The sequence below is a fragment of the Kogia breviceps genome, chromosome 9 (genome assembly GCF_026419965.1).
Source record: "Kogia breviceps isolate mKogBre1 chromosome 9, mKogBre1 haplotype 1, whole genome shotgun sequence".
NCBI lineage: Eukaryota > Metazoa > Chordata > Mammalia > Artiodactyla > Physeteridae > Kogia > Kogia breviceps.
Genome location: NC_081318.1, coordinates 2,740,407 through 2,760,528, shown reverse-complemented (window position 1 = coordinate 2,760,528; position 20,122 = coordinate 2,740,407). Strand labels below are relative to the sequence as shown.

General features: G+C 40.2%; 1 protein-coding gene across 9 annotated transcripts in view; it reads left to right on the top strand.

Annotated features, from left to right (window-relative positions):
* RBM33 (RNA binding motif protein 33) overlaps positions 1-20,122 on the top strand; it is a 115,595-nt gene that overhangs the window by 15,668 nt on the left and 79,805 nt on the right. For 5 of the 9 annotated variants that reach the window (XM_059073810.2, XM_059073812.2, XM_059073814.2 and 2 more), the window contains exons 3-6: positions 3,948-3,996; positions 7,490-7,566; positions 9,557-9,869; positions 13,571-13,687. In XM_059073810.2, the coding sequence (XP_058929793.1) occupies positions 3,948-3,996; positions 7,490-7,566; positions 9,557-9,869; positions 13,571-13,687 (556 nt within the window). The remainder of the gene's footprint in view (positions 1-3,947; positions 3,997-7,489; positions 7,567-9,556; positions 9,870-13,570; positions 13,688-20,122) is intronic. The other 4 variants (XM_067041755.1, XM_067041754.1, XM_059073815.2 and 1 more) reach the window with 1 other exon arrangement.

The following is a 20,122-nucleotide window of genomic DNA, read 5'->3' as shown; positions in this document are numbered from 1 at the left end:
TATTAATGTTCACATTTTCCTGATTGTCTCATGTATATATAAGTGTATTACAAATACACACACGTATAATGTGGATATGTATCTGTGTGTTCTTTTATAGTTTGACTTGGAGTCCAAATAAGATCCATATATCATAATTGATTGGTAGGTCTTTTAAGTATTGTTTCATCTGTAAGTTCTCTCCACAGTTTTTGTTAGTTCCCTGCAGTTTTTGTTGAAGAAACAAGGGGTTTATCTGGGAGAATTTCTACTTTTGGTGGTTGCATCTCCTGGAGTGTTTTTAGTATGTTCCTTCATCTCTTGCATTTTCTGTAAATTCATAGTTAGATCTGGAGATTGGTCAGATTCAGGTTTGAATTTGGGCAGGAGTAGGGGCTCTGCATTGTCTTAGTTGGTGGTATATTCCTCCAACAGGAACTTCACAATGTCTTGTTAACTTTTTGTGGTGTTACCAGCCATTAGATGATCCAAGTGGTGATATTCTCATTCTGTCATTCCTTCTTTTTCTGTTAGTTGTGGTAATTCTGTAAACTACTTGGTTCCTCTGAGGTACAGAGTAAGTGCTTGATTCTTTACTTTTATTTACCAGTTTTCAAAAGAATGGGTCAGTTCCTTAGCATCCTCCAGAAGTGAGTTCTATTTTTGAATCATTTCAAATTCATATTTAAATAGTGCATGTGTTTTTTTTAATCCATTGTAGTTACTATTCTTATTCATGTTTGAATTGTCCCGGTATTTGTTCAGTGGGAATTTATTTCGGTTGTCATGACATTAGTTGGTCTTCTGCTATGATGGAATTGGGTTTTGTTTGCAGTGAGACAGGGCTCTAGTTTTTCTTGTTCTTTCCAGTGTGACTAGCATTTGTCCCAGTGTCCTCTCTTCACTCATCTTCAGTGCATGTTTGCATATGAAGATTCTGTATCATATGTATTTCTTTATTTGATATTTTTAAAGCATAAAATAAACTCTTCCATGTACTGGATGGTAGAGGAGAAGTTTGAAAGTTTAGGAGAAGAGTGAGTCAGAAACCGTATCAGTGTACGTCCTGGTAGGAAAGAGCATGTTGAGAAGGTCTCCGCTGAAGGTCACTTGATGATGGGCGTGTTTACAGGGCAGGCCTACAGGAGCAGGTGTGGCGCTGGGGTAGCGGCAGCAGGCCTGCGGGGAGGGGTGTCTGAGGGCCCAGCCGGGTCTGCACCTGTGTGGGGGGTGGAACTGAAGCTGAGCAGCTGGGGGGGGGCAGTCTCTCCTCCTGCTTTGTGACATTCCGTTGGGGCCTCCCATGGCCGAGCCCATCCAGGAGAAAGGCCGGGGGAACCGGAGAGCCCATGGGAGCCATTCCCGGAGACCCCATCCAGGGCCTGGAGCCTGCAGGGACCAGACGAGGGTGGCCTGGGGTGGGGAGGCACAGAGACGATGAGCTCACGTGCAGTCTTTGTTGTCATTTAGATTTCTCATTTTGAAAGGCTGCAACCAGGTGACTTCCTGCAAAATACCTGTTTCCTGAAAAAGTCTTTTAGTATGATTCTGTTTGTTAGTGAAAATGTACTTGCTCCCTAAGAGCTGCTTGTCTCTCATCTTTGGTAAGAAATACTCGCCAGAGGTGGTTCTTCCTCCAGTAGTGTTTACTGGTGAAATCTTGTGGGAGCTCTGCAGTCGAGTGCAGGAAGCCTCCTCATCCTTTTGGTACTCTTTCACTTCCTAACAGTTACCGTTACTGTCCACGAGCATTACTGCTCACCCCTTTGACAGGACTTGATTTGGACCATTCAGTCCCATTCGTTCATTGTTGTTTTTGGTGACCCTTGGTGTAATTTTGGTAGTGTTTTGTATTTTACAAGTTTCTTCCCTTTTGTGTACCTCTTTGTAAGGATCCAACTTTATGATAACAATAGAGGACTAACTACATTTAACTTTTGTGGGGTGTGTGCATAGTAGTTAGTATTTGGATTCTGGAGCCAGACTGTCTCAACTCATCTACTGGTTTCTTACTTGGAAGCAGGGTGACCTTGGGCCAGTTCTTTAACATCTCAGCCTCTTTGTTTTCACGTTGAAAAAATGGAGAATGATGTAGGTGTCTGGTTGCTGGGGTTGTGTTATGTCAACAAAAGAGCGTGTATGTGTGAAACGCGTGGAGTGATTCTTGGCATGTAGCACACTGAATGGGCGTTAGTGATTTCTTGAGCAATAATTTTATGCGTATTGTAGTCGCGTGCACTCAATCCTTCTGTCTCCCGTCTTGCTTTCTTATTTCACGCTATTATTGCCTTTGTTAGTCATGGAAACAACTGTTCTCCACCTCTGTACACTCCACTCTTTTACAACTGGTAAAGTTTTCATTATCTTCTTTTAAAAATTGCTTTTGTTTAGAAAAAGTAGATGGTGGTCCAAGACTGATTTCGTATTTCCATATATTTGTCAGCAACAAATACTTTCTAGATTTTTGCTTGTATGATTACCAGCACCTGTTCATATTATGGTTTTAAGAGTTCTCCTCAATTAGTTTCCCCTAGGCAAATGGTATTACCTTCCCTTTTCAGTTATTTAGAGTGATGCTCCAGAGGGGTGCTTGTCCTCAAGTGGATGCTTATATTTTTGGGGGGTTATCTAGAATCAAATTCTCAAATGTGGTTATTGTAAATATTGTGACTAGAAAGCATTTTTTTCTCATCCATGGAAAATGATTGTAACACTGAAGATACAAAAATTGTATCTGAAAGATAATTAGTGGATTGAAAACATTGGAAGAAGTTATACATTAGTCTCTAATAACTGTTTTACTTACAGAGGTCCATGAAAGATTTTTTTCCATGAGCTGAGTTCTCATCCTGAATCTGTCTCTGCTGTGTGACCTTGGGCAAATCATGTAATCTTGTCCTTATTTCCTCTATCTATAAAATGATGGTATATGATTTATGTAGGGTAACATAAAATAATGAAAGAGGTATTCAGTGCATGAATGAAATGACTTGTTGAGTTGTTGCTGGTTCTAAAAGGTAGTATATAGAATTTCTGTTGTAACTTCATATGTGCATTCCAGGATATTCTGGCATTCTGCACAGTAGCACACTAGAAGTAAACATGGGTTTTGGGTAAAATAGCGCTCAGAACCTATAGAACTTATAGATATTTGTAACCAGAGCCCTTATTTAAAAAGTAGCAAATCATAATAACATTGGTGCAGTTAAATCTCCATTGGCATTTGTACCTAGAATCATAGTCTAATTGCGTTTCCTCCTTCTAGATGTTTGTCCTTAGTCATTTGCTTTTAAAAGACGTAATTTAGTGGTAGCCACCTTCATCAGTTAGAGAAACATAGTGGGAAATGTCTTCAGGTTTTTCGTCTGGTAAGGGTTTCTATTTTAATTATGAGAAAAACTTCTAATTGTTTCAAAATATAAACATGCTGACAAAAAATTGCAGACAGCTCACATGACTCCCATGTTATAAAGATCATTCTCTTAGTTATGATTTACTTGAATGTCCTCATCAGCATTGATTTTTCACTTTTAAACTTCTTTAGTTTTCGCAGTTTGAGTGTTAAATGGTCTTTCAATGATTTTGGTTTTTAGTTTTCCTAGTTTATGATGTTGGGCATCTATCTTTTCCTATTTCATTGTAGGTAAGAGAGAGCATAGGTACTGGATTATAATTTCCTCTTTTGCTCATTAATGAACAAGTCCAGAGAAATTAAGATCTCATACTGAGGTGAAAAAACTAAGATTAGAAGTCTAGTGAGAGCCACTAGTTATAGCAAAGCTTCCCATACTTAAAGGACCAGATGTTCGCTATATATTTGAAAATATGTTTTCATTATTAATAAAGGAAAATGTAGCAAACTTAATGTGGAAGTACCCAAACCCTAAAGTCCTGGATAAATTTCCCAGTGGTCTACAATCTTTGCATTGTGTAATAGGAATAATTTGTCATGTCTCTTTTTTCCACAGTGAACTTGAAGATGACTTACTTGGAGAAGACTTGCTCTCTGGCAAAAAGGTAAGAAATACAGGTCTTCCTGAAATTAAATGATAGTTATTTAATTGCATTTAAAATATAGGAATACATCTTATGCATGGGATGTGTTACTGGAAAGTTGGGTATAGATTAAAATTTTGTGAATCAAATTACTTTATATATATATATTTTTGTTGTTGTTTGTTTGTTTTCTGTACGTGGGCCTCTCACTGTTGTGGCCTCTCCCATTGTGGAGCACAGGCTCCGGACGCGCAGGCTCAGTGGCCACGGTTCACGGGCCCAGCCGCTCCGTGGCATGTGGGATCTTCCCGGACCGCGGCACGAACCCGCGTCCCCCGCATCGGCAGGCGGACTCTCAACCACTGCGCCACCAGGGAAGCCCGAATTACTTTTTAAATGCACAAAGAGTTGAGTGTTTAATTTGTTAGTAAGTTCTTTGATAACTTAGAATTCAAGCCCTAAACCCTTTGAAGCAAGTACTTTAAGCTTCTGCTACGCCAAGGCACTCTAGCAGGCACTGAATCTATGAAGGCGGCAGCTGCTTCCTTAACATTCAGTGGTTAGTATTTGCATACTGGAGCTGAGATTTACTTTTTGGGAATATTCAGAGATAAGCATACTCGGGCTTCCCTGGTGGCGCAGTGGTTGAGAGTATGCCTGCCGATGCAGGGGACCACGGGTTCGTGCCCCGGTCCGGGAAGATCACACATGCCGCAGAGCGGCTGGGCCCGTGAGCCATGGCCACTGGGCCTGCGCGTCCTGAGCCTGTGCTCCGCGATGGGGAAGGCCACAGCAGTGAGAGGCCCATGTACCGTGAAAAATAAATAAAAAAATAAACATACTCACATATGATACATACTTAGATAAATAAGGATAAAAGTCTAAAACCTGATGTAGGGTTTCCTAAATTCTTGATCAAGTAAAAACTTGGAAGCAGTTATCGTTGATGTGTATATCTATTTATATATCGTGTGTGTATATGTACATATGTAACTACATGTGTATGTGTGTGTGTGTGTGTGTGTATATACACACACACATATATATAGTGGTTTTCTTGTTTTTGGCTGCGTTGGGTCTTCGTTGCTGCGCGCGGGGTTTCTCTAGTTGTGGCGAGTGGGAGCTGCTCTTTGTTGCGGTGCGCAGGCTTCTCATTGTGGTGGCTTCTCTTGTAGAGCATGGGCTCTAGAGCGCAGGCTCAGTAGTTGTGGCGCATGGGCTTAGCTGCTCCGCGGCATGTGGGATCTTTCCAGACCAGGGCTCAAACCCATGTCCCCTGCATTGGCAGGCGGATTGTTAAGCACTGCACCACCAGGGAAGTCCCCTGCCAATATATTTTGAACAGTATGAAACATTAAAAATAAAAAGCCAAAGATTAAAGTGAAATACTGTATTTTTATTTTCCTTATTAACAGTTTAAAGACACTTGTTATTCTCACTAAATATCAAGATAGCTCTTCATACTTAGTGTTTTGGAGTCTTCAGGTTGTGATGGCTCCTTACTGTCAGCAGTTACATTCCAGCCCATTGCACTCGTAGGTGATTGGGTCACATCGGTTGTCTGATTTATCAGACCCCATGAGATTTTCCTTTTCCTTGTGTAATTTAGTTGTTGAAGGTCCAGTACTAGACGTGTACCAGCTTTGCCATTTTCCTATAACTTACTAAGTTACATTAACATCTTCTCTAATACATGAATTTGCTGTAGCCGCTCTCTTTTCTGTTTCTTATTGCACCATAGGCCTTCAGGTGTCTTGGCTTTGGCCTCCCCCAACCTTTTCTCCTTTAAAAAGTGGCTCTGTCATCACCTATAACTCTAAGTAAGGATTAGTTCCCGTTACCTGTAAACCCACTTGCTCATAGTGACTGAAAGGGAAAAACCAGGGAGAGTGCCCCTCAGCCTGCCCATGTGGAGCTTGTGCTCTGGCCTCAGGATGCTGCACGTGTGGTGTGATTTGGGGGGCCAGGGCCAGTCCTTCCTGTGTCATGGTCATAGAGGGGAGGGGAGGACTGTGTTCTTTCTAACTCAGTGAATTAGTTTGCACATCCTTGAACTGCACTCACTGTACTTGGGACTCCACTACCCTAACATAGATACATTTTTTTCCTTTGTAAGTATTTAAAATGCTTTAGTGAGGAATACCAATTACATGTTAAAATGTTTAAATGTAGTAAAGTATTTGGACATGAAGTTGGAGTTCTACCCTTGGGCAAGGCTGATGTATCATAGTTTGCCCTGGGTTTCTATCAGGGAGCCCACCTGGCCTTAATGATTTCACAGGCATTCTTGGCCACTTTCTCTTACTCTTTTTTTTACCCTGCTTTCCTGCAGACCACGCTGACCAGAGTCCTCCCTAGCTATTCCACTCTTGCCTGAGGAAACACTTCACTCCAGTTCATCTTTAAGTAGAAACTCCAGTCTTTTTTTCCTCCTCTTTCTTCCCTTGTGTGCGTGTTGTCGGGGAGTAGTAATGCACATTCACCACAGAAATCATTTTAATAGGGTAGGGAAGTGAGAGGTGCCCCGGGATCTAAGAGACTGGCACGCACGCGTGCAGTGTAACAAAGCCTGGAACTGTAGAAATTTGACCAGTTGGCAGAATCACTAGGCTGCTTCTACTGACTGATCTGATGAGTAGACAAGCCTGTCAAGAACAGGAGAGAGGGTCTAAGTTGTGTTTATTTTCATGTGTTCATCCGTACTGGACAAAACAGAGTTTTCTTTTAGTCCCTTACGATTTCAGTTGGGCACTCTAGTTATCTAAAATCCGCTTATTTCTGAAATTCCACTATTTTTTCTTTTGTCGTGCTAAATTTAGTCAAATATTAAGGATACCATTTTTTTTATGATAAGAAAAAATTATTTGTTTATAGGATACTGCCAAAGGACTCGTTCCTTTTTTTTTCTTTCATTAAGAGTTATAGTAAATATGATCATTATGCTTGCAGCTTCTATGCTTATTTGACTGTGCATCTAAAAATTAGTCTGGGGCTTCCCTTGGTGGCACAGTGGTTAGGAATTTGCCTGTCAATACAGGGGACACGGGTTCGAGCCCTGGTCCGGGAAGATCCCACATGCCGCGGAGCGACTAAGCACGTGCGCCACAACTACTGAAGCCCATGCACCACAACTACTGAAGCCCATGCACCCTAGAGCCCATGCTCTGCAACAAGAGAAGCCGCTGTGGTGGGAAGCCCGTGCACCACACGGAAGAATAGCCCCTGCTCGCTGCAGCTAGAGAAACCTGTGCACAGCAATGAAGACCCAACACAGCCATAAATAAATAAATTAATTAAAAATAAATAAATAAAAATTAGTCTGGGGTAGTTAGCCAGTACGCCATATGTAGGATCTCGACTGTCATATGGTTATATCAAACTGAGAAAACTTTCTGAATGGCACATGTTTTAATAGCAAGGTTAGAAACAATCCAGTCAATGTAATTTTACACTTCTGTAACAAGTCTGTTTTGTGGAAGTGACATTCATTAATTAGATTTCTTACTTTAATTAGAATCAGTCGGATTTGTCAGATGAGGAGCTAAATGATGATCTTCTACAGAGTGATAACGAAGACGAAGAAAATTTCAGGTATTCAATATTAGCTCATTAAAAATGTTCTTTAACTAAATTTCTAGTAATTAATTTATAATTATGGTGGGATATAAATGATAATGTGGTACTGTATCTTTAACATATGATTATATTGTAAACAGGATATTAATGTAACTGATGTGGAAGCCATATATATTTTTCTATAAATAGATCAACTGTTTAAAGTCAGTGTTGGTCTTGCATTTAACAACCTCTGAGAGCTCTGTTGAGTGCTGGTTATAAAAGTTCAGTACAGGTATATGCACCGTTTTTTTAAAGAATTCCTTTATTTGGACGGGGGGCAGTGGCCTCCGACTCTTAATACTGTTGGTCACAGTTTGATGTTACTGCTTTTGTTTTCATTTTAGACCGTTTTTATTTATACATATCTAGTAGCTGAATTGCCATTTTGAAAATTCCTTTGGACTGTACTTCGACTCTAGTTGACTATCTGAATATAGTTGTTTTAGTCTGTTTGGGCTGCCATAACAAAATATCATAAAATGGGTAGCTTACAAAGAACAGAAATTTATTTCTCACAGTTCTGGGAGCTGGGAAGTCCAAGGTCAAGGTGCTGGCCTGGTTGGGTTCTAGTGAGGACCCCCAGCCCTCTCACTGTGTACCCACATGGTTGGAAGGTGTGAGGGAGCTCTCTGGGGTCCCTTTTATAGGGGCACTGATCGCGTTCATGAGGTTCCACCCTCATGACCTAGGCATCTCCCAAAGGCTTCACCTCCAGACACCATCACATTGGGTGTTAGGATTCAACACATGAATTTGGGGGGGGGGCACAAATATTCAGTGCATGGCAATAAAGAATATCTTTCTGTTGCTGACATAGTAGCGCAATTGTAAGAAGAGGATAAGGCATTTAGTATACTCTGTTAGGTGGAATAATTTTTTCAGTTTTATAAGGAAACATTTATTGTGAAAATAGAGATACTTCTTGCTTATAAATATAGTTAACAAATATATTCCATTCATTGTTGAGCTATAGATTTGTAATAGTTTTTCTAACATAATTTTTATGGATAACAAGTTTTAAATTAATTTATTGTCAGTTATTTGTTTCCCAGTTCCATTCTGTGACATCATTATTATATTTTGATCTTTTGAGTTAGTTAAGCTGCCCTTGAAATAAACCTTTGGAATTTTTTTAGCCATATGTCTTCAAGTGTATGTGGCATGTTCAATTTTTTGTTAGGATTGGATACTTAATAAGTGTAAACTTAGATATAGCTACAAAACCTTGCATTTTAAATGTTATTATGCATTTTTAATTGTTTGACATTTATCTGTTGTGATTTAACAGGTGGAATATGATTTCTTTTTTTGCAGTTTTAAAACTGCCTTCATTTATTTTACTCAGAAATTAACTGTTTTTAAAAAATTTGTGGCTAGTATAAACTTTAGTTGAACATTGAAATGTATTTTCATGCAGATTTTTAATATTTTTATTTTTTAAATAGGAGTTTATAGTTTGCATCATAGATTTTTAAAAAGAAAGCAAGTTGTTCTTAAAATTCCATCTATGATTTTCTGTTGATAGAGTAATACTCCTAGTTTTACCTGGATGTTTTAGAAAATAGATACCACCCGTTTCATTCTGGAAGTGAGAATGAAACGTAGTCTATTTGCTTTCAGTCCTGGACTTCTGCCGGGTAGACCTATTTCTCATGGTTGGTCTGATTCTCCCGGTCAGATAAGCTGCAGCTGATGATAGAGGGGGCATCTTATGCAGTAGGAGTCTGGTGCTGGCCCTGTGCGCTGTATAGCGCCCTGAGCTCTGCGGTGCGCAGGAGGAGTTTGTAGTGCTGGCTTAGTAGGCGGCACATTGAGTTTTGCTTTCAGTCGTTGTTGTCAGGGTGCCTTTATCAGTCGCTGGAGTAACTTTTCACCCGTCTTTCTAACAGTCAACTTATGCAATGGTTTAGTTTTGAGCTTCACTCCAGTTGCCTGCCTTTCTTTGTATTTCTGTCCCCTCTAGTTCTCAGGGTGTCACAATTAGTCTGAATACCACATCTGGCATGGTCACATCATTTGAACTGTCTGACAACACTAATGACCAGTCTGGAGAACAGGAATCCGAGTATGAACAAGGAGAAGATGAACTCGTTTATCACAAGTCTGACGGATCTGAACTGTATGCCCCTGAGTACCCGGAAGAAGGACAGTATGAAGGCCACGGTGCTGAGCTGGCGGAAGACCACATCCAGTACGTGGAGGAGCCGGAGGAGGAACAGCTGTACAGTGACGAGGTGTTAGACATCGAGATCAATGAGCCTTTAGATGAGTTCACAGTGAGTCTTTCTCCTTTGTATGGCCGAAGATAGCATGGCTGCCTGCGTATAGGTTTCTAGACTGATTTGAAATCTGTGTCCCTCCCTTGGGAGGGCTGGAAATTAGACCTTATTATCACTGTCTGCCAGTTTCTTTATCTGCGCTATGACAAAGTTTGTGTTGACAGCTTGTTTGGCCGGAGGTAATGCTCCTTTGTCATCCTGGAAGGCTGCACAGAATCGTGACCTTGAGGAAGAAAACAGCTTTGTGTGGTGGAGATACACTGTCAATTGTTAGAAGTACTTAATGCAGGGCTTTTATCCAGGCTTTAGACAAGATCTGATAAAGTCCTTCTAAGGTGAAAAGATTATTGACCTGCTAAAGACATCTTTAAGGTGCTAATATTCCAGAGTGATTGATGTCCTGTTCATTCATCCTTTTTTGTAACTGAGAACTGTCTAAACATGAATAAAGAGATTGGAGGTTAGTTTAGGAAATGTCACACACAGTTTGTTATCTGTAATCAGGAAGCAAAGATTGTGCTGATTTTTATTTCAGAAAGGTGGTTTTGGTTGGTAGCTTTTTTTTTTTTTTTTTTAGGTTGAACCTGTCAAGAAAGAAAAAGTTAATAGTGAAAGATTGCTCCTCTGTCTTCATAATATATCATTAAAAAAGATTTGTTTTTGAAATAAGCACTTAACGAAATTTATGTTGGAAGGGCATGACCTCCGTAGGTGCAGTAGAATCTTAGGGTTTTGGGGGTGCCGGTCTCCCCCTAGGTGCAGTGTGAGTGGGGCTGCTGGAATGGGGTGGAGGCATGCAGCATTAGGGCTAGAGTTCTGCCTTTATCGCTTAATGTTTCCATTCAGAGTAGGTGATTTTTCATTTGAGAAAAAATGTGTGTGTTTGTGTGTGTGTAGTTTTGAAAGACACTAATTGTTTACGAGGAGCCTTAGAATATCTAGTTCCAAACACAGTTGCATTTATATATCGCAGTGTTATTTTTAAGATTTATTCTTTTTGAATGCTTTCTCTTTAGTAGATACAGTAATGAAAAAAGGTTTCTAGGTTTGGTAAACAGAATCCTGTAAAAGGCATCATGGCTCCTGGTTGTTTTGAGAACTCTGTAATGGTCTGTTTTGGTAATAAATCTGCAGTAGTGTGGACAGGTGCTCTCTGGTTTACTGGTGTGTCCGTATACTATGTTAAAGTGAGACGCTGTAATTTAAAATGATTCTTAAAAATTAAGCCAAGATCTTTCAAGAATGTGCCCCGTTATTCCCGGTTAGAGAGCATTCTAGTATTTCTGCTGCTTATCCCTAAAGGAAGATGGTCGGTCAGTCGCATCCCTTGTAAATTCAAAGGCTCAGCAGATCTTTACCAGTGTCCAAGCAGTGGGGACGCAAGTGTTGGTTGAAATATGAAGCATGGCTCCGCCTTCTGTGAACTTAGACTTTAGTGGAATAAATCACAGTGTGGAAAGTGCTTGAAAGCACTTATACATGGTCACGTAAGAGGTATCTCTCACTTTGGTGTTCTTGCAGAGTTTGTTGTAAAGAGAATTTTTAGTAAGTGAGGACTTTCCTTCTCTTATTTTCCAAACTTGAGGTTACATTTAGGCCCCTCGTTGTATAAAATCCAACTTAACTGTGCAGCATCTTGTGGCTAAGATTCAGGTATTGAAAAGAAAAACAGGAAATTCAGTATACTCACAGTACTTCTCCGCATTAAAATAAGTTTTTTCAGAATTAAAAAGAAATCGTAAATAAATTTACTTAACTGAACGTGTCCAAATATTTTCACAGAGAGTTGTAAAGTTTAAAGGTACAAGGCGAAGTGAAACGTCTTTCTGTGCGCAGTATCAGCTCACCTCAGTATATCCAGCTTTATAGCCACACTCATTCTTTCCCTTCTAACCGGTTTCTTTAAGATTATTGGTTTCTTTATAGTTATCACAGTGGTAGAATCTGGCACTGCCTCTTCTTTGCATAGGAAGAGAAAACTGGACTTAAGCTGTGAAATACTTTTCTCCAGCTCTGCAGTGCGGGCCTCTTACTGTCCTCTTAGGCTGTCACTGGTGCACAGATTAATTATTCAGTATTAGAGTAACGAACATATGAGTCGATGGCAGTCCTGTGTGTCCCAGTGGTATTTTAGTTTATTAAATGTTTTATTTAACTGTGGTTCATGTCCTAGTTAGGACTTGTTAACTCATACTCTAAAGCTAGAATTAACTCTGTAGTCATCACGAGTATGTTCTGTCTATTTGAGCTCACACGTAACGTCACAGGGAGGAATTTTGTGTATAACTGGGAGTGGAATCATAAAATTGCAGAATTTTACAATTGGAAGGGACAGTCTTACATATGAAGAAACTGTGTTTTCCTGTAAAAAGTTGGTAGTAAATTGTGGTGTTCTTTCCTTTCATACTCAAAATTTTTTTTTTGAATTTTGCTGTCCTAATCTTGAGAGTGAATTGGGATTTGATGTAAAAACTTGTGTTCTTGTATTAGGAAGAGATGTATATTATTTATTATTCAACAGAATAGTAGAACACTGTCAGATGATTTATACTTTTGAGCACAACCAGATTTACTTAGTGCCTTTAAAGTTAACATAGACTGAGATTTCAAAAAACATTGTCCTGTAAAAACAATTTCAGATTGGTAATTTATGTAAAGTATAGCAGACTTTTGTTTCCCAGTGACAGTTCAGTGGTGTAGATTATTCTCCATTGTGTGTTGGCTGAAAATTTTGATTAGCATCGTATGGCCTTATTTGAAATCCGACAGTTCTGTGCTCAGTGAATCATGGGTAGTGATAGTTGCTCTTTTAGGTAGGATGGTAACAGTTTCTTTTGGGAAGTAAAATGCAGTGTGTTTGGACAGTCTTGAGAGACAGTTGTGGGGACTAAGGTGGTCTGTCACTTTGGGTACAGCCGCTGTTCTTTGTAGAGAGACTCTTGGATTCTGTGCAGTAGGGCTGTGCAGGTCCCGCAGCTGGTCCGCTCTTCCTGCCTGCCTGTTGTTCACTTGAGCTGGTGGCCAGGGGCACTGGGGAGTTCAGCTCCCGTGGAGGGGATCAGATCTTGTTACTTGTAGTGATACCTGTAGGAGCCCTTCTTTCCTTGCAATTGTTGTTTCTAGCCAGCTTGCCTGCTTCCTTCCCTGTGCCCTCAAGAGATGCCTGCCTGCTGCCATGCCCTTAAATTTCACGCACACCTGGAAACATCCTTCTAGTTCAAGGGAGCGGCTGATGGAGAACCTAATTCTAACATGTCATTTTAATACAGCTCCTGAGTTGAATTGAATTGCCCATACTTTTGTTGTCTTCTGTTGCTATAAAAACGGTTCGAATTGGGCATGATTCCAGCCCCCGTACTGCTGCTGAGCTGCTCTCTGCAGGCACATACACACTCTTTTTAAGATTATATTTCCTTAGTGTTGGATTTGAAGAAGAGCTACTTGTCAGGGCCCTTGGAGGTTGAAGCAGGGTCCATGTGACCCTCTGTAGCGATTGGGTTGGCATATGCTGCTCTCTTGCCCTCATGAACACTCGGGAGGCCCCATTCCGGTTTTGTGCTTAGTGCTTTTCTGCTCAGTCTGATAATTGCCGTAGTAAAATCTGCTAACATAACTAAGCATGAGTCATGAAGGTGAAAAGTGCTTAAAAACCCCAAAGCTATATGAGAAAAACTTACTTTCTCTTTAATGGCTGTTAGGATGAAGAATACTTGCAGGCTTGTGGGCAACAAGGGATGAAAGAGCAGGAAGACTGTGTTGCTGAAGAGGAATTAGATGAGATTACTGACTCCCAGGTTGCTCCTGAGACTCAAGAGGTATCTGTTCATCTTTTAAAAAGAGTCCAAAAGTTGGCTGGAGTTTTTTTTTTCTTCCAGATTTAAAATGAGCATCTTTTTAATATTAGCAAAAAGTTGATACATCTCTTCTTTGAAGTATAAGTGTAGTTAAAAAAAAGAAAAGAAAAAAAACAAAACCCTGAGCTTTCTAGAATCTTTGGACAGTGAGTTCTGGTTAGCTGTTTGCCAGATAGCTGTTTGCCCTTTGAGTGTTAAGAATATTTTAAATGTTTTATGGGAGTGTGGGTAGAAATGTCTTGAAATGCGCAGTGTATGTTAGTGCTTTGAAAGGAGTGCTGTAATTATTTTAAATTAGTTAATGTTAGTTAATTTTGACCATTATTCAAAAAATACTGCCGAGTTCCCTGGATTTAGGCGCTGTGTTAGGTATTGAAGAAGTAAGGATGATTGAGAAGCTTGGCTCTTGTGCTCAACGCACTTGCAGCCTCATAACAGGGAGAGAAGACGTGGGCAAATTCCAGTGATGTAAACGCAGAAGTAAACCTCCCAGAGGAGAGGCTCAGGCACATGCTTTAGCAGCTCACACAGGGGTCCTCTCTGGTTGGGTGTGTGTCTTGAGGATGGATTGGGGAACCGGGATGGGATGTGTTGAGGCTTTATGGAAGGGGTAGCCTGTGAAGTAGGTCTGGAAAAATAGATGTCATTGGACGAATAGAGGTGTGCTCTGAGACGGAGGCTTATAGATTCTGTTTTCCAACCTTAGAACTTGTCCCATGGGTCAAGCATGTGAGCCACAAAATCATTCTATAGTCTTAGAACTTGTGGGTTAAAATTTTTTTTCCTTATTAATGTTTTTTCTCAGTTATTTTCCTTAATACTTTTTTCCCTCTTTTTCCCAAGAGATCATGAAAATTGATATTTCACTGGCTTAGGTCATTTCCTTTAGGTCTTACACCAGTGCTTTAGAAACTCAGTATACAAAACATTTACCCTTTCTTTTCCCTAATATAATGCTACAGCAGAGTTTATGAACACATACAGACACTTTCTGGGACACATCCTTGCTTTTCGCCAGAGAGCTAAATTTGACTTCTCTTTTTGTGCTTTCTCTCTATCTCTCTTGCTATTTGAAATAATTTGAAACTTAGAGAAAAGGTAGAATAGTAGAACGCTCCCTTTTCCCAGATTCTTCAATTGTAGGCAAATATGTTTAGCCCAAGGAACCAAGACAAAGTTAAAGAAGATGTTAAGTAAGAAATGGCTCTCCTACTAGTGACTGCTCTGCTCTGAGTGATGAGCCACTGAACCGAGGCTCAGGGAGACCAGATTTATGCGGGTCATGTTGAGTGCTGCGCTCTGCCCAGTGCAGAGCCAGCTCGAGCCCAGGCTAGGCCAGACCTGTGGAAGGGTGTTTTGGCAAAAGACCTCTGAGAGAGAAATCTAAGAAGCTGTTAAGGTGGGCGGGACAGATGGAAGTGGCCGTGGAGGTCATTCTGGGGGTGAGTAATTGAAAGGGAAACCTGGGAATCCAGCTCTCATTAATTAGTTCATGTCCTCTTCATTAGTTTGTAGTATTTTGTAGTTGGAAAATTAATTCCATTGTCCCCCCCCCCCCCCCCAGTAATTTATTCTTTCAGCATTTTAGGTAATACCTCTCCTTACTCTGATAATGTATTGTAGCATATTTTAGAGTGAGAAAAGGTTTTGTAGATCTTAAGCTTTAAATGATCTTTGGAGATATAAACTATTTTATTGTAAAGCAGTTAAAGAATAAGAATGCTAGTAGGTGTTATGCTATTGCTTGGGTGCCTTCTGGAACTGATAAGGTATGACTTGTAGATCTAGATGTTTCTGACTTTGGTTCCTGAACTGTATTCATTAAACTATTGAAGCAAAAGGGGATTATTATTTTAAAAAATGGTAATCTTACCTTCCATTTTCAGTATCTTCTGAACAGAGAGATTGAGGGAGAGAGTTATCTTTGGAAGAACATGAATGATCAGACCCAGCCCTCAAGTAAATGAACTCATAACATGTATGAGTTAATATAACAATATCTCAGACATACTTAGGAAGGCTTAATCATTGGGGGAAAAGTTAGATCCCTTCCTTGTACCTTATGCCAATATTGATCTCAGATTAATGCACACCAAACTTTACATGTATTCGAAAAAATGTTTTAATGTTTTAATAATGGTGTGTTAGCCTTAGGCTTACCTGCAAAACAGAAAACTCACCAAATAGTACAAGTTTATTTCTCACTGATGTTAAAAATTTTTAGAAGGCATTTCAGATCTGGTATTGGCCTCACGAGGTAATCAGGTACCCAGGCTTCTTCGAGACTTCCATGGTACGACTCCAGGGCTGCTGGTCTTACCATGGTCCACATCCAAGCAGTGGATTGCAGGAAGACTGAATGAGACCATGCCCACCCTTTGAAGACACGTCCCAGAGTTCTGAAACAACACTGTGTAAACATCTCATGAGTTACGTCTTAGTTACGTGGCCATACCTCACAGCAAAGGAGACTGGTGAATATAGTGTTTTCTTAGGTGACAGCATGTTCAGTTAAAGCTGGGAGTTTCATGATTAAGGACGTGATAGAGAATGAGTAAAATGAGTACCAAGTTGTCTTGGTTTCACTACTTTACTACTCTTGGTATTAGGCCTTTTTAAGCCGTAAAGGAAAAGAATGATTTGATCATACAGAAATACCCCAAAACACTATAAACAAGTTTAGACAATATGAGGAAATATTTACACATGAGCCTAAGAATTAATATATGTAGTAAAGTTAATACGTTCGGTATGGAAAAGTTAATATATTCAGTATGTTCCGTATATACAGATGAGCACTCCTGTAGAAAGAAAGGTAAATAATATGAGAAAGTAATCCAAAAATAACATAAGCAAATGATCACTAAGTATATAAAATATATTCAATGAAATAAAAATTATAACAGTTGAGAATTCTAACCTGTCCTAATATTGGCAAAAATCAAAATTATTGGTCAGGTATTTTTTATTTTGTTGGGGGGATTATTTTGGATATATTGACTGCCAGAAGAATTTTCCACAGTTCTATCATGTCCCTGCATGTTTGGGGGAGCAAAGCACCTCCTTTGTTCCTGACAGTCTTTTCAAGGATGTTTTTGTAGCAGCATCTAGGAGAGACGCATCTTTCTCTGGAGCAGGGGCAGCCATGCCCTCTTCTCATTCTAACAGCTCCCTAAACTCAGTGCCCCTCCTGTGATACCGCTACCTTCGCGCAGGGTCACCTGGCCCTCTTCGTCCGATGGCCCAGCGGGAATTGGGGCTTAGGGAGCTGGACCCAAATGCTACTGCTATTGTTGAGAGTAATAAATTGTCCTAGTCTGTGGCTGGGAGTCTCGTGCCTTCTCACAGCCTCTATGAAACAGTGGCAGGCTACGTTATTAACTTGCAAGAAGAGTAAAATTGCAGACCCTACACTGTTCGTGACAGTATCAAAAGCCTGAGAGTCCTTTGGCTCAATAATTCCACTTTGATGAAGTTATCCAAGAGTTAATCTAAGATGTGTTCAAGGATACACGCACTGGGTATTTGTTTGCAGTGCTGAAAATAAGTGGAACCAATGTAAATAGATTTTTCTAAAAGGTTGAATAAATGATGGTCAGGGGACTGCAGGTTGCCAAAGGATGCCCTTGCTCTATTGGACATGGAAGGAGCTCGTGATGCGTTCAGTGAAAAGAGCGAGCTAACAGATTTCCTCCCCTTAGGTTCTTCCACAGCTTTGCACGTCGAAATGTGTGTGTGTGTGACTCTCAAACACATGTCTGGATGGATAAAGACAGAAATGGTGGTAGTGATCGCCTCTGCATGGTGGGATTATTTTATACTTTGTGTGTCAAATATTTTTAAATGTTTTTGCCACGAATAAAATAACTTTTGTGAACAGGGAAATACAGAGTGGTAAAAATTTGACCTTTGGTGATTTGGAGGGGAAAGAAGTAGAATGCATTTGTTTAGCTCCTGTGGTTTCTAGTTTCTGCTAACTCTCACCTGAAACATCTTAATGCTTGTTTTCTATGTGACTCTTTTTTTTTATTTTTTTGTGGCACGCGGGCCTCTCACCGCTGTGGCCTCTCCCGCTGCGGAGCACAGGCTCTGGATGCGCAGGCCCAGCGGCCATGGCTCACGGGCCCAGCCGCTCCGCGGCTTGTGGGATCTTCACGGACAGGGGCACGAACCCGTGTCCCCTGCCTCGGCAGGCAGACTCCCAACCACTGCGCCACCAGGGAAGCCCAGAGACTCTTTTTATAGAGAAGAAAGTAAACTCTCATCCAGATTACATAGTTTATACCCTCTGTTAAGAGGTATATTATCTGCTTTTTCTTTTAAACTGTATGTTCCATAATTTAATTTTATATATAGTATTTAAAGATATTTTTAAAAAGTCACTCATACATTTTCCTTATCCTCTGTCCTTGATTGTTGGTTTGTTTATCACCTTGTTTATGTTGCTTGTTTTTGTACTGACTGAAAATTCTTTCTATTGCTCTTTGCTCTCAGGACTTAATAGTCCTTCTTGGAGGCAGATGTTGTGCTGGTCTTTTCTCCTGGCGACAGATGTTTTGGGCTTGTTTTCTTCCTCATAGTGGAATCGCTGAATGTCAGTCAAAGAGATCATTATTGAGAACTTGTGTGCACGGTACTGTTGTAGGTGCTGGGAGGTATTATTTCAGTACCTTTTGGTAGGCTTTGCTTTTGGAGGGCTGTCCTCCCATCATTTTTAGAAGTATAAATAAATTATATAGTCCTCAGGGAAAAGCAGCAGTTTTATTTTGCCACATACACCTGTGTTTTGGTGTCTTCCTAGTTTTTTTTTTTTTTGCGGTACACGGGCCTCTCACTGTTGTGGCCCCTCCCATTGCAGAGCACAGGCTCCGAACGTGCAGGCTCAGCGGCCACGGCTCACGGGCCCAGCCGCTCCGCGGCATGTGGGATCCTCCCGGACCGGGGCTCGAACCCGTGTCCCCTGCATCGGCAGGCAGACTCTCAACCACTGCACCACCAGGGAAGCCCCTTCGTAGTTTTTTGACCCATTTTCTTAAATTAACTGTGTGCAGCGTGTTGATGAACCAAACCTTTGCACTCCACCTTGCGTGGCAGCGTTCATAGCTCTGGGTTGCTTAAGACGGAGGTGGAGCATATTGCAGTTTTTCAGATGACTTCTTTCTAGGAGTTATGTTTAAGTACACATTAGAATCTGAATTATGGAACTAAAAAGTAATTTCAGTTGAAAAGTCTATTTTCAGTGGCTCCTTTTATTTAACTAATGTTCTTGCTTGGTTAATACAAAGGAATCACTGTACTCGAAACAAATTAGAAAGACCTAATTATGGAGACTAACTCTCAAGCCTTTCTAATTATACAGCCACTTCAGTGTCAGGGATGCTTTTGTCTTCAAACGTGGTTAAAAAGGTTTTGGCCTGTATAGAGGAACAAGTGAGAAGTTTAAAAATATCTTTGCACTATTTAAATTCGAAAGACTTTAAAAATTGTGATAACATTTACATGCAGTGATAGGCACAGATCTGAGGTATACGTTCAGTGTTTCGATACATGCATACATCCAAGTTACTGTCCTTCTGTTGGTGAGAAACAGTTCATCCCCCCCGAAAACTCCCCCTTGTTTCTTTCTAGTCTGTCCTGACTCCTCTCAGAGGCAAGCCGTGTTCTTAGTCTTTCCTAGTCTAGAACTTCGTGTAAATGTAATCATACATTTTTGTGATCAGTATGTGATGATGTAATGCTGTGTGTCCAGCTTCTTTTGCTCACCGTAATGTTTTTGAGGTTCATCCAAGTGGTTGTGTATGTCAGTAGTCAACAGTTCCTTCCATTTTATGGGTATACCTTATTTGTTTTCTCTTGATAATAGATACTTGGGTTGTTTCCAGTTTTGTTATTTTTATTATGAATAACTCAAAGCTTATTTTACACATCGTTTTGTGAATGTAATTTTTTGTTTGCCTTGGCATTACTGAGACAGGGTAGCAGTGTGTTTCATGCTATAAGAAACAGCCGAATGGTTTTCCAAAGTGTTTGTACCGTTTATACTCCCACCTGTCGTGTATGAGAGTCTCAGGTCTCCCATTTGTTTATCTAGTTTTTGTACCATTATTTGTTGTAAAGGCTTTCCCATTGAGTTGCCTTAGTGCTTATGTTGAGAATCAATTGACCACAAGTTTAGGTCTCTTTCTGGAATCTCCTTTTTGTTCTGTTGCCAATACTACACTGTCTTGATTACTGTGGCATGAAATCAGGAAGTGTAATTCACCAGTTTTGTTCCCTTTTCAAGATTGTTTTGGCTATTCTAAATCCTTTGAATTTTGCATATAAATTCTGTAATTCACTTGTCAATATCTATTAAAAATCCGGTTGGGATTTTTATGAAAATTACATTGTATCTTT